This window comes from Crinia signifera, chromosome 6 (genome assembly GCF_055691185.1).
Source record: "Crinia signifera chromosome 6, ASM5569118v1, whole genome shotgun sequence".
Lineage (NCBI taxonomy): Eukaryota > Metazoa > Chordata > Amphibia > Anura > Myobatrachidae > Crinia > Crinia signifera.
In genome coordinates, this window is record NC_139222.1 from 80,568,409 (window position 1) to 80,583,338 (window position 14,930).

General features: G+C 40.6%; 1 protein-coding gene across 1 annotated transcript; it reads right to left on the minus strand.

Annotated features, from left to right (window-relative positions):
- Positions 1-1,455: 1,455 nt before the first annotated feature.
- Positions 1,456-13,937, minus strand: LOC146009611 (pulmonary surfactant-associated protein D-like). Its single transcript, XM_083150059.1, has 5 exons — positions 13,562-13,937; positions 7,090-7,288; positions 4,472-4,561; positions 2,935-3,018; positions 1,456-1,844 (listed from the first exon to the last, which is right to left on the minus strand). Exons 2-5 carry the CDS (start codon positions 7,268-7,270, stop codon positions 1,456-1,458), a joined length of 744 nt encoding a protein of 247 aa, XP_083006185.1. The 5' UTR covers positions 7,271-7,288; positions 13,562-13,937.
- Positions 13,938-14,930: the final 993 nt, after the last annotated feature.

The following is a 14,930-nucleotide window of genomic DNA, read 5'->3' on the forward strand; positions in this document are numbered from 1 at the left end:
TTTGTCAAAATGTTCTCTTTGCACAAATTATTTCCTCCAGAACTGATGGGGAGTTCAAGGGAAATCTTAAAAGAAATCTTAAGATCACATATCTTTCTAATGTGTGGGCACCTTTAAAGGATACTTTTGCACACTAAAGAGTGAAATAGAGAAGGAGAAAAACAAAGAGAGAAAGGAATAATAGAAGTCTGTAATGAGGATGAGTTTGTAGAGAGTGCATTGAAATGACTAGAAAATAGAAGGTACAGTACATGGATTATATGCATGGTGCATTTATTGTAAGAAATGTGAATGGATTTGGATTTACAAGTCTAGTTATGAGAGAGTGGGGAGAAACAAGTGGTCCCAGTCCCGCTGAACCCCCATTGCTAACAACTGCACACTGAGCAGGGAGAGAGGACTGACTGCTGCTGCAGCAGCCTCTCTCCTTAACCCAGCACACACACACACTGCTGTGTGTTGTGGAGAGAGTCAGCTGCAGAAGCAGTCAGTCATCCTAACTCTTCATTATGTGGTGTATATTAATTTATGTAAGGTAAGCCACCATAGGTGTATTTGTCCTGTCACATACTTATTCTAGCGTTTGCCTATATTGCCACTGTTTTGTGTAATCATTGTTTCACCCAATATGAAATTATCACAACCTTATTTTTTCTGTAATAACTTGTTTGAAAGTATGATCCAGATGGACAAAAATCATGAATTTATGACTAGAAATGATCCTATTGTTTAATAATTAATAATTATAGTAGAATAACGTAATGCCTGCAATAGGCGTGGAGTGGGTTAAACATCCAAGGCTGCTGTGTGACCTTGGGAAGCATGTGACTCGGTGTTCCAATAAGGACTCAGGAAGGGGCAGTGTTTGCTTGGATATCAGGTCAGGAAAGGGAGTAGTCTAATATGGTGGGGTGGGTGTTAATTGCGTTGGCTGATAGGCAGGAAAGAATGGCAGGTTAATAGAATTACTTTTTATTTAAATGATGATGATGATGCTACGTATATGTTTGCTTTTCGGTGCGCTCACCTCTCATTGGCTTAGGCCTTCGCTCGATCACCCGCTCAGGGGTCAGCGACCCCACCCGGATCAGTGGGTAGTCCATGCAGTAGGTCGAGCGGATACCGCTTGTTAAGGTAGGCTTGAATACGTATGCAGATTGTGTGGGTGGAGCTTAGTTAATTAGCCGTTCTTTCTGGGTCACCATTAATTAATTATTAATAAATTAATCTAGCTTAAAAGTGCTAAAATAAATCAGCTAACAGTTTCTGCCAAACCTAAGTCTTCGAGTCATTATTTCAGGTTTAGTTTGTAAGTCTTGAAATGTGATGTATATACATGCTAGAGGTTACACACATCAGATGCTAGGATGTTTAATGTTACCTTTAGTATACCAGAAAGACATTGAAACACTTCAATAAAGATATTTTTAAAATATTGCAATTTTACTTTAATAATTACTGAAACTCACAAATGATAAGACGTTTTTCACCACAATTCTTATCATTCCAGTATCCGTTGTCATACATTTCTACACAATCCTCTTGTATTAGTCCAAAGCCATTATTGGGTTCAAATAGAGCCCAGTTTTTGTAGGTAGGTATTTCACCATTAAGGAACCTAAAAGAGCCCTCTTTCTCTATGTCATTTATGCCCAGATATGCATTAACCCCATATTGTTTGCGAATAGAAAACACAGCCTGGTTCTCTGCAGCATTCTTTGGTGATGCCAGCTGACCGCCTGATTTAGCACAAACTTCCTTTGCCTCATTATAATTTGCTTCGTCACCGTTTGAGACATACAACTTTTCTCCATGTGTTACTCTTCCTTTGAAAAAGGCAAAAGCTGGAATATAAAAGAAGAAAGAATTGATGGCTTACCCCAGGCTTTAACATTCCTAATAGTATATTGAAGAATTTAAAACTAGGACATTTTTGTTAAGTTTTGTCACAAAGATAAATGATGTTTAAAGCTGGGAGATTGTTTTGTACAATAATTAGGTAAGCAAGTTAAATTTCAGAAAGCACTAACATAATTTTTGGTACTTATGTATTAGCAAGGCGCCCAATTACCATGAGTAAGGCACCGTAGGGAAATCGCATCGCATGCGATTTTCCTATGTAATTTATTCGCTGCTCTCTGTCCTTGTACGGTGCGATAAGATCGGATCGCACCGCACTTAAAATCGCATGCGATTTATAGGGTGCGATGCCATTTAATGTACTATACACTTGTATGACATACAATGTGATTTAGGCACCTGTCCACTATCCACGCCACCCCGAAGTGTGGCGAGAGCAGCGGAACACGTCCTCCCGACCTTTTCATACCACCACTATCCACATTGGTGTGGCGAGCGCAGCGAGCCATGGAGACCGAAGTGTGGCGAGGGGATGTGGAATACATGTAACGTAATCCGCGCCCACTCGCCACGCTTCGGGCTCGGCGGCTCGCTTAGCTCGCCACACTATAGAAAATCAACTCCAAGCCTACGTGGATAGTGGGGGTATGAAAAGGTCGAGAGGACGCGTTTTACTATTTGGGCATGCTAAAACTGATGCAGGGCATGCTGGGATGTGTAGTTCAACAACAGCTGGAGTGTCAAGGTTAGCCATTACTGTTCTAGAAGATAAGATTAAGGGCCAGTTGCACTAAGCTTCAACAGTAATAAATGGGGAATGATAAACTGTCAGCTCCAAACTTCCATGTCACAGACTGTCTTTGAAAAATTTCAGGCAGGAGCTTATTGGTTGGTTGTTTATCACTCTCCATTTTATCACTTTTGAAGCTTAGTGCATCTGGCCCAAGATCTGATTGGTTGCCCATCTTTAATAGAGCTCCCATCTTAGTAAATAAACCCCATCACATTTTCTTTGACAAATAGAAGGTAATTATATATACGGAAATAAAAAAAATGTCACTGTGGTAAACACACCTTTATTCTGCTGTGTTATCTTTAACTGCAATCCAGTGGCTAGTCCTTCCAGAGTTGTTACTTGTTTCATGAGAGCTTCCAGTGCTGAGGAATGAGTGCTTAGTATTAATAGGTAGTGTCCAATAGTGAACAGAAAGCACTGTACAGTATTATAATCATGCCATAACTACATTTTAATTCATATTTGCTACAGTTAGCATACTATAAATGCAACAGATGTCAGTGAAATACATAGAAAAAGGAATAAGGCGGCACTCCAAGGCTATCAGGACAGTGAACACAGGTGTTTATTGCTTCAATGTTTTTGGGGAATAAAACCCCAAATTTTTTTTACAGGGGTGTGGCCACGCTGAGTAGCAGGTGCATCAAAAATGTAAATGGTGTATGGTGCACCTGCTATTCTGTTCCTACATTATGTAGTATGACAAGACAGAATGGGACAAAAAGTACATGAGGAGTGTACAGTGCTTGCTGGGATTTGTAGACCTTCTGTAAAAAAAACTAAATTATGTAACACTTTAACAATAATTACCCCCATAACAACCATCATCTGGAGTGTAAGGAAGAACCCTAGAGGAGGGGAAACCTAATTTTTTGGGGCATACCAAATTCCCAAGGGAGACCATCTTTGGGTTTACCAGTTTACGATGGTTGCTATTATGACAGGGGGATACCACACTGTGTGTCCTGCTACTATAGCAACATCATCCTGTCTGGTTAGGTTATTGGAAAGTACAGTATTTTGTAATACAGTGCCAGTCTAGACTCAGAGGTCCACAGCTGGTTATGGATTTGGGGGAGACCCTAAGAATTTTTTTTCTCCTGATTTTAGACATTTAATAACACAAGTCCTATTGCATGCTAATGCATTTACAGCTGTTATCCCTTGTGCAAGTGTCATAGCCCCAGGATTTATAGTGAGATGAGTACGGGAGGATTTGCAGATACAAGCAAATGCATACAAAATGCAGCATCGGTTGCAGATGATTTGATTGTCGCAGTTCTGTGTAACTGTATAGTCATGAAGAATACCCATGGATGTGGGTTCCATGTTTTCTGCTTATGAGATCGTAGTTTCAGGCTAAGCATGCCCGGAAAATGGTTGTGATCTGCATATTTGCTGCCACTTTACATTTATCACTTTACAAATAAATTCTTTCCATAACCACTATTGCAAGACCATAACCTTATAACATATAACTTTTTGCTGTCTTTTGCAGTGAAATATAAATAGGGGGTAGAATTAGTATTGACTGCACTTAAACATAGAATTTGACGGCAGATAAGAACCACTTGGCCCAGTTATTCTGCCCTTTACATCCTAGGGAACCTACTCTAACCCCAATGCGTTATGTGGGATCAAAGTTTTACATTGCTAACTTTGAGCATGGTTGTAAACTTTCAATTTATGTATTTGAATATTTGTATCATTATTATCTAAAAAGTTAATGTTTTAATACATTACGTCAAATGTAACTATATCATAAAGTAACAAGAACAATATCATCAATGTTCAATAAAATATTTTTTTTTTTACCTGATGCTCCACTATCCCCTTTTTCACCTTTCGGGCCAGAGGGACCCTGTTCTCCCCTTGGTCCAGGAGGTCCAGCTGGACCTGGTTGTCCTGAAATGTTTTTGGGAAAAGAAATTTAAATATTTACAGAAGAAGCATACACTATGCCGCTGGAGAACTGACTGTACTCCTATTTCCTCACAAACCAAGCAAATGATAAGCAGTCATACACATTTAGTGGGATCTCCACTTGTGACTGGAGGTGTGCTTTGAGCAGTAATGGAGCATTCTCACGAACCAGTGTACAGTGCGGGCTATGCAGAGTTGGCTGGAGGTATTGCTTTCAGTGGTTAATACACATTGCTTTTAGACATTCAGATATTTTGAACCAAGGATAAGCCTAGGCAAGAGTCTACTTATGATGATAATGGCTATCAAATGAAGCTTGTGGAAAGCAGTGGTCCATTCACAATTATGTATACATTAAAACATGGTGAAAAAAGAATGGATTCCACACAGGATACTTTTACTATGCCTCTGAATGGAAAACAGGATATTTTAAGTAACAATAAAATAAATCTTAGAACCAACATGTTACATTCAAACTTTGCAATATGCATTTTGTTAGATTCACACAATGGCCCTCATTCAGATGGACACGCTCGCATGCGAATTCACATTTATCTACAGAATGAAACCAATGCACATGCGCAAGGTGCCACCAACCTATTCGCAAGCACCCTACCGAGCAGCTTTAGCCTTGCGAACGAATGTATGGAAAGTAAGCGTGATGTGGGCATTTGTATGGGCGTGTCCAGCATAATGAGCAAAACTAGGCATATACCTAGGCATACACATGGGCGTTGATTACAAGTGCTGCGGTTTGGCTTTGCATGTGTGCAAGAGTGCTTGTACGCCTCAACCTTAAAAACATTTGCAAGGAAAATGCAGGTTTTAAGTTTCGCAGCCCATCCTTTTTCCGGCTCAACATTCCCAACCCCAATCAACATGCACTAAATGGCTAAATCAATCTCACCTGATGGCAAATGGCAATTAACTCACAACAACAACTCAATGCATACCCACGGCAAACACATTTGTGTAGGGATGTGCGTGCGAACTGTTTACCCTTGATCTTAACAAACTAGATGAGTGGGCTAAAAAGTGGAAGATGAGGTTCAATGTGGATAAATGCAAGGTAATGCATATCGGGAGACGTAACCAGTGTGCAAGTTACAACCTAAGCGGGGAGGCATTAGGTACTTCAGCACTTGAAAAGGATCTAGGAGTCCATATAGATAATAAGCTGGGGTGCAGTGTTCAATATCACATTGCAACAAAAAAGGCCAACAGAATTCTAGCATGTATTAAAAGGGGCATGGAAACTAGGGACTCAAAAGTAATTATGCCACTGTACAAGGCATTGGTTAGACCACACCTTGAATATGGAGTACAGTTCTGGGCCCCACACTGTAAAAAGGACATCATGGAATTGGAAAAAACCCAAAGAAGAGCAACAAAGCTTATTAGGGGAATGGAGAATTTAAGCTATGTGGAGAGATTAAGCAAGCAAGGACTATTTACACTAGAGAAGAGACGTTTAAGGGGGGACATGCTCAACATGTACAAATATATCAGGGGCCAATATAAGGAACTCTCAAGCACTCTTTTTACTGCAAGAAAGGAAACTAGGACACAAGGGCACGAATTTAGATTAGAGGAAAGAAAATTTTGTTCCCTTTAAAAGAAAAAAATTCTTTACGGTCAGAGCAGTCAAACTTTGGAACTCTCTTCCTGGAGAGGTGGTGTTGGCAGATAAAATAAATACGTTCAAAATAAGGTTGGACAAGCATTTATTGGATAAAAATATCCAGGGGTACTAATAAGAACCATATTCTGTCTTTTACAAGGGATAAGCTATTAAAACGTAGGTTGAACTAGATGGACGCAAGTCTTTATTCAGCCTTATCTACTATGTAACTATGTAACTATGTAACCCTGCGTGCACAATCAGTCCACTCCCCTTTTGTTGTATTTGCGAACGAATGATTTTGCAACCACAATAGGCGTGATTATACAGGATGCGTGCGTGTGTATTAATCTTGTAAGGATGCTTGCGAATGTGCATGCGAGCGACTGAATCTGAATGAGGGCCAATGTCTGTGCAATTATGGCCAATTTAAAGTACTTTCAACCCTGTATCAGCTGCTACATGTACTGTGTATATATATATATATATATATATATATATATATATATATATATATATATATATATATATATATATATAGATGCTAGTGATAAATGTTAATAGCCTGCAAACTGCAGTCATTGAAGGAATCATGGAGATTCTGCCCAACATTTAAGGTAGCATTCATTTAAAAGGCAAAACCAGGTTGGTTTTTTCCTTTGATACGACTGCTACTTTAAAACATTGGGCAGAGTCGCCAAGAACCTGTCTACGTCTACAGTTTGCATACTATTACATTTACCACCAAATGTGCATTCTGTACAATGCTGCTATAAGGTTAATTCACAAATAGAATCTTTTTTTTTTTTTTTTTTTATCAGAATACAAAATATATATAAAAAAATACATTATGGTCTCTTTCTGACTGAAGAATAACAAGATGTTTTACCTCGTTCTCCTTTCTCTCCCTTTAGCCCATTTTTACCATCCCTGCCAGGTAAACCATCTTTTCCAGGGGCACCACATGTAATGACGGAATAGGCATTGTTGTCTGGATCACTACATAGCTGGGTACCGCAAAGCACCGAGGGCACACTGAGCAAGACAAAGAGGGCCTGAACAGCTTGCATTGTCCAAAATGAAAAGGTCTACAGAATATGAAAAGGAAACATCTTTCATTATAGGTAATATCTAATTTACATACATTTGCAAACATATGGTAAACCACAAGCTACGCCAAGGCGTCTCTGCTTTGATGGTGCTATGCTACATAATAATAGATCCGATTTTGGATCAAATGTTTATGTATTTGAAAATTGAAAGCTAACTTACTTGTTAAATCAAGACCTAAACTAAACAGTTTGTAGCTTAGTAAAGGCCAGGGGAACTTACGCTCTGTCTCTCTTCTATGTCATTATACCCTCAGCTGTTTCAGGCCAGTGCTGGTCATTGGAATTTTGAGGGATCCGCCAAATAGTTTCCCCCCCCCCCCCCCCCAATTTTCAAGTATGAGGTCTGGAGCTGGTTATTAATTTGGGGACAATGAATCCAAGCTTCTTTTATTGTCATTTTCTTTTTTTAGCTCATACTGATTTGTCAGTGCTTTTGTTATTGGGCTTTTCTGTAATTTATTAACTTCTGTTTGATATTATATTTGAAGTGAAAGATAATATTTTAAGTCCTTCAAAACCAGAGGGGTAACTCCAAGAGGCAATGGAGTCACCTGCCTCCTAGCTCCAAGCCTTGAAGGGGCAGCTACATGTACAGCAGCACCTGTGTGGTTCACAATGGGATCCAAATGTGACCACTGCTCTTCCTAAGTTCATCGGCACACCTGCATAGTTTCAGTTGAAGGTGAAACCCGACCCGATAGGTGCTTTTTGACAACAACACAATGGCGACCGCAATTAGTTTCTAACTGTTTTGGCTTTCTTTTTGTGATTTGAATTGAATGTTTTCAAGGTAATACATTTAGAACTTGTATTCTGCTAGAAGGTCCAGCATACAATGTTACAAAAGATAACTTAAGCTTGTGCTCATGCCACTTCTCCCCCCCCCCCCCCCCCTCAGATCTCCCTGGATACCTTAAGTTTGGGTGTGTTAAGTTTTCTACCAAATTAAATGGCTCATCTCTAATTTTGACAGCATGGTTAAACACCTATTAATATGGTATATTGTGAGAATCACCTGAGTACTCCGGTTTAGTATCATGTGCCTTGTAAACTTATTATACTATTAGTTATTAATTATACACACTAACAAGGGATTGTTATATTTTCACCATACTGTAAGCCACATTTTGTTTACAATCACAATACTATTCTATAGAAATATATGGATGTACTATTTAATATTAACTTTAAAACAGACACTTACTGTGAGTGTTCCCTTAGGGTAAAAGTTATTAAAAGTTTGAATTGTTTATTTTAATTTTTATGAGACCCCCCCCCCCCCCCCCTTCATTTTTTCTTCCTTGCAATTCAAATTTTCATCCACTACAAACAGGTCCCTCTCCATTCTGCATTGCCTACTTACAGTATCTATGCAATTTGTACACTTTAATTACTGTATGTACTCCCAGTATGTACTGTATATGTCATTTATGTGGTTATATGCACTATTTTGCATGTTTAGTTAGTTCTTTGCCATGTATTGTGGAAACCTTGTGGCACTTTTTAAATATAGCATTGATTTGTGTGGATGGAACCATTATATGTGTAGATGGAATATAATATCCTGTGACTGGTAGAAAGAGTAGAGGCAGAAAGAAATGTTACATGGGCATTGACAAAAAAATCAACCAACAGCTACCTGAGACTTACCACTGAGATAAGTAGATTTTGGGAAAATGTGCAGTAGAATTATTTAAATGCTCACAGTGCACATCTATATATACCAGACTTGTGCTTCCTTATTTGCATAATTTGGATGGAACCCTCATATTTGTAGATGGGATATAAATTAAAATTGATAGAAAGAGTAAATATGGTTAGATGAACAAACGAACCAATAATAGCCAAAACAAATACAATATTTTCCCTGTGCTATTAATGTAGTTCACAGATTGCGTTATGTATTTGCCAGCTGGATCAAAAATGAATAAAACCTATTTGAACTAAAGTACAACATTTTTTAAAAATAAAATAAACGATTTAGTAATCAAAAAAAATTTCAATTAAATATAATGTCAATTTTAATTAGGGATTAGATTACATTTTGGCAGTCCTTTTGTCTTTTTAGTACTGGATGGTCAGTAAGGAGAACGGCAATGTTTGACTAAAAGCTCTAGTTGCATAGTTTTATAGCCATTAGGAAACTGGGCACAGAATTTTTCACGCTCAGTCCAGTGGTTATCCAAGCTGGACACCTGCCCATAACAGATAACAATGGAGGGACTGTGGAAATAGAAGTCATCCTATTCTCAGAAAAATATTGTTATACAGTAAACGACTCCAGGCCTTCTTTATGCTAAGTAGAGCAGATTTTATTTATTTATTTATTTATTTATTTATATATACAGCCCTTTATTATTTATTTATTTATTTACAGTTTCTTATATAGCGCAGCAGATTCCGTTGTGCTTTACAATAGTAGACAGTGATAAAACAAATTGGGTAACAACAGAAAGACTTGGAGGTAGGAGAGCCCTGCTGCAAGCTTACAATCTATAGGGAAATAGGAGGGAAACAGAAGGACAGGCACCAGTAGTAGCATAGATGTCCCACCAAGTTGTCAGTCCAGAAGGGAAGCTATATAATACTCAAGTGCCTCAGAGGGTTATGTGTGTAGAACTTAAATATGAGTATATAATTATTAGTATAATAATAATTATTATTATTATTATTATCTGTTATCTATATGGCGCTACATTGGTTCAAAAGCACCTAACAATACATAAATGAGCAAAATACGATTAAACAATGAATTACAGTAAAAGGCAATTTAGGACAAGTACTGTACATGGTAAATAAAGAAAGTTGCATTAGAGGACAGGACACAGGAGCAATCATTAGGGTGGCAGATATATATGTATTTAAAGAAATGCACATGACGAGAGAAAGGACCCTGCTTGTGAGAATTTACATTCTAAAGGGGAGGTCAGACAGACAGGAGTGACATAGAAGGGGTATATTTGAGCATAAACAGGTTAGAATGAGAGATGGCTGGGGTTAATGAAGAAGTGTGTCTTGAGAACCCATTTCAAGTGTTGTAGGGAGGTGGAGAGTCTGATAGAGAGGAATAGAGAATTCCAGAGATAAGGAGCACAATGGCCAAAATTTTGGAGGCAGGAATAGGAGCCAGTTGGCTGGAGACAATGCGTGAATTTGTAAAGCGAAGAGAGTGGTAGGAAGTGTAATGAGAGATATGGTCAGATATGTAGGTGGGGGGTGGATTGGGTGATGGCTTTGTAAGGGAGTGTAAGGAGCTTGAATTATATTCTGAAGAGAAGAGCCGGTGTAGAGCTTGTAAGAGCGGGAAGGTGGACATAGTACATTTGGAGAGGAAGACAAGCCATGCAGCAGCATTAAGGATAGATTGGAGTGGAGAGAGGTGTTTTACAGGAAGTCCAGAAAGTAGGAGAATACAGTAGTCCAATCTGTAGATTAATAGTGAATGGATGATGGGTCTATGTAGCATCCTTGGTGAGAAACGGTCTGATCCTGGAAATATGTATGAGGTGGAAACAGGTCAGAGAGAGGGGTTGAATGTGTGGTTTAAATTAGAGAGAGGAGTCAAGAATAATGCCAAGGCAGTGTAATTGGGTGCTAGAGGAGATAGATGTTCCATCAATAGATAGTGAAATTGTGGGAGGTGAGGTTATGCAGGAGGATGGGAAGATAACCAGCTTAGACATGTTAAGTTTAAGAAAGTGCTGCAACATCCAAGAAGAGATAGCAGAGAGACAGTTGGAAATACAAGTGATGAGAAAGGTAGAGCGATCAGGAGAGGAGAGGTAGATTTAAGAATAATCAGCATAGAGTTAATATTGGAAGTCATGAGCTAATGGTGTGAACAGGAGAAAGGTAGCTGAGGAGGCATGAGGGAATAGGGTCTTATGGAGAGGTGCTTGGAGGAGAGGAGCGGGTGAGGGCTATTGCTTTATCTTTAGATACAGGAGTAGAGTGAGTTGGTGAAATGGGTGGGGTTGGTCATTAGAGGAAGGAGAGGGCAGGTTGTTGAGAGTCTGTTGGATTTTGATGTAATGCTGTATGGAGTCCATTTTGGATGTTACATAGGTGTCAAAGTCAAGGGCAGATAGTGAGGAAGGGAGACAATGTGCGGGTGGGCAGAGAAGTATGACTGTTTGGAGAGACAAAGGGACTGTATGATGAGAACATAAATTCAATTCAAATTAAGTTAGTCTGCGTTGATTTCCTCCACTGCCAGTGGTACGTGAACATTTTTGCAAATACAGTATCTGGTGAATTTGGTGGTTGCTGGAGCTACAGAGTCAAGAGCAGAAGTAAGGTAGGTACTGCATAGGGAAGTGGTTTGTTCAAGACAGGAGTGAAAGATTCTGTGAGAGCAGCATACAGCACCGAGACATTGGAGGACAACAGATGAAGATGGGAGCTGGCAAGGAGACGGAGTGAGCAGCATTAGGAAGTTTGTTTTTGGAGTCTCCATTAGAGGTGTGGTTGTCTGGTGGCCCGTTCCCAGGAGCCAGAGCCAACAACATCCTCTCCTCAGACTGGGGAAGACTCTCTATCCAGGAAGTGTCTATGCCAAGCCATTTCATTGGATGCTGGTGTAAGAGAGGACAGAGCCTCTGGTCCAATAGGCAACACCATAAAAAGGAGGTAATATCAGCTGCAACATTAGTGGATGGACACATATTGCAGAGTAGGAGTATTGCATGTTATTTATTAGGAAACATATGTCATTGCAATCATTATGAATTCATTTTTGCTCAGAGACTTTCCAATCACACAAACATAGCTGTTGCATACTGTACATTGTATGGTCATTGTTAAGTAAATTTACTGACTATTCCATATTGCAATTAAACAAATTAAGCTGGGCATAGCATATTTGCGCACCATCTTGATTACAGACAGCATGGACATGACACATGGCACTGTTGGGCCGATTCAGACCTGCCGGTTAGACTGCATGTGTTCGGGTTAACTGTGCCCTGCCATCAGATTCTGCAGCGTGGAGCAGCAATGTGGGGAGCAGTGAGGTGAGGAGAAACCAGAGCCGGGCAGTGGGGGGCAGCAATTCAGGCATAGGCGAGCAGTGAGGTGAGGAGAAGAGGGATCTGGGTAGTTGGGTAGTGGGGAGAAGTAAAGTGGGAAGAAGTGAGGTGAGGATAAGAGGGAGCTGGGCAGCAGGGAGCAATGATGTGGGCTAGGGTTGACCATTGGCCATCGATGATTTGAAATCATCAATGGTTTGTCGCCGATGTTGAATACTATTGCCATCGATGGGGGAGAACCAGATGGGTTCCCTCCATCGATGGCACAGCAAATCCAATGTTTTGCTTTTGTTTGTTTTTTTCTCAAAGTACCCAGACACCAATGAAGCCACGCTCCCGTGTCTTGCTTGGCCAACATGCCAATCAATCAAACAAATTGGATGATATCGATGATCATCCATTGCATAGTTTAACTCTATCAATGGCCAGTTGCACTATTGCCATCGATGGCAACCATTGATGGCAATGACGATGACCATCCCTAATGCAAGCAGCTGGGAGCAGCAAGGTGAGGAGAAATGGGAGGCAGGGAGTAGTGATCCGGACAGCTATGTGGGAATTGATGTTGGGTGAGGGGAAGCGGGGGCCAGGCAGTGGGGAGCAGCGATGCAGGCACGGGGAGCAGTGAGATGAGAAGTGGAAGCCAGGCAGCTGTGATGCGGGCAAATGAGGTGGCAAGAAAAAATGCACAATAAGTGCTCCTCCCCCTCTTGAAGTGGCCAAATAGAAAATGCATTAAAAGAGTTAAATATCGCACATGACCATTTTGAGAAAAGGCAAGATTGCCAACATACTGAGAGAGTGATACAAATAGATGCCAAAGTAAAAAACATTTGGATTGCCCCCCACAGAAGCAGCTTGTATGGTATTATTCACCACTTTCTTCTGTAACCAGTTAGTAGAGCAGCATGACATAGAGGTGGAGACTGAAGTAGATGAGATAATATTCCATTCCAAAATCCAGCTACTGTACATGCAATCCTGTGGTAGCAACAAGACTCAAATTCATTTTAAATACATCAAAAAAAGCACTTAAAATGTTAAAACCATTAGAGCACAGCATAAACAATGCAGGATTGGATCAGTGATTTTAGATAATAAATTTCACAGGTCATCGATTCCACCCACAAAAGGTACCAGGTGAGGCAGCCATGTTGGATGCACTACATAGGGATCCATTAGGACAGGTACTGTAACTGAGATGTTGAAATTACTGGCTTACCTTCTTTATTGTGGCAAAGCCCTTGGGTGTCTACATTAGACTTCCTGTTCCTGTGAATAGCAAACTGATTGCGTAGATATTAATGCATGTTCATCAGCTATAGGAACCATTTTGAGAAAAACAGGTTCAATATAGTAATTTTCAGCAACATGCAAGCTCTCTTGTTGCCTTTAGTTACTGTATCGGTGCTGTAATGAGTCTGTTGAATGTGATTTACACTTTATTACTGCATCAAGGAGAATATTTAGTTCCCTGGAATGTGCTTTTTAGGTGACATTTGATGTGAGGTAATTTCTGAGTTTCCAGATCACCCTGTTATCATGAATACCAGAATAACACCAAACATGCATCAGCAACTTCTTGGATAGTAGGTAGGCATGATGATTGGTAATGTTGTAATTGTTTTTTCAATGGGCGCACAGATGGATTGATATTTAAATACTTGCTTACATGATGTTCCAGATACAGCTTGTGTAGGTTGTGTGTTGCACATGGAACTCACAGTAAGTGAAAATAATTGTTACAGAGTGAAAGTAAAGTTCAATGTTCTCCAAATATCACTTTGGACCCTGCTTAAATATTTGTTTTCTCTCACATTATTGTCCTTTGGACTTTACCTGTGAAATGAATAAAGCATGCTTATATTTTGTAGTTTTAAAACATCTGGATTCATAGGCCTGCTCTTTTATACCCCTTTCACGCCAGAAAATGCAGGGACATACCCGGGAATACGGTCCTGTAATCATACTGGGACATTCCCGGGTTGGCCCCTTTCACACCAGCCTTGTCCCTGCATTTTCTTGTGTGAGGGGGGATAGAAACCCTGCCCGCCCGCTCCATGTCCTTACCTAAACCATGTCTCTGACCACTGGCAGGAAGGGAGGGGGGACCAGGCAGCTCCGTCCCCAGCAGTCCCCTATCGGCTTTCCCCAGAGATGGCAGCTGGGGCTGAGGCTGTAGGGCGCGTCACCTGGCAGCTCTGTCCCCAGCAGTCACCCTAGCAGCATCCCCCAGCGGCAGGCTGCTGCTGGAGAGGGGGTCACCTGGCAGCTTCCTCCCCAGCAGTCCCCAGTGGCTTCAGTTGCCTTAGTGGTGGGAGGGACACCCAGCAGTTACCTGGCAGCTTCCCACCCAGCCAGCGACTTAAAGCCGGGAAGCCATGTGAGTAGCTTTCACACCAGCCAGTAAACCGTGAAGAACCCGGCGGCAAACCTGCTAGCTAGAAGAGTTGAAATCCCAGCACAATGGTGCCGGGATTTTGGCCCGGGAACCTTTCACACCAGCGCTAGTGCCGGGTTGTTCCCAGGCCCAACCCAGGAATTTTGGCTGATGTGAAAGGGGTATATGTTGCACTTAGTTTATGGCAATG

Coding starts and splice junctions, on each gene's coding strand:
- LOC146009611 (XM_083150059.1), bottom strand. CDS start 7,270: ATGCAAGCTGTTCAGGCCCTCTTTGTCTTGCTCAGTGTGCCCTCGGTG. Junction 4,562..7,089: donor GGGAGAGAAAGGAGAACGAG/GTAAAACATCTT, acceptor AAAACATTTCAG/GACAACCAGGTCCAGCTGGA. Junction 1,845..2,934: donor GATAACACAGCAGAATAAAG/GTGTGTTTACCA, acceptor TTTATATTCCAG/CTTTTGCCTTTTTCAAAGGA.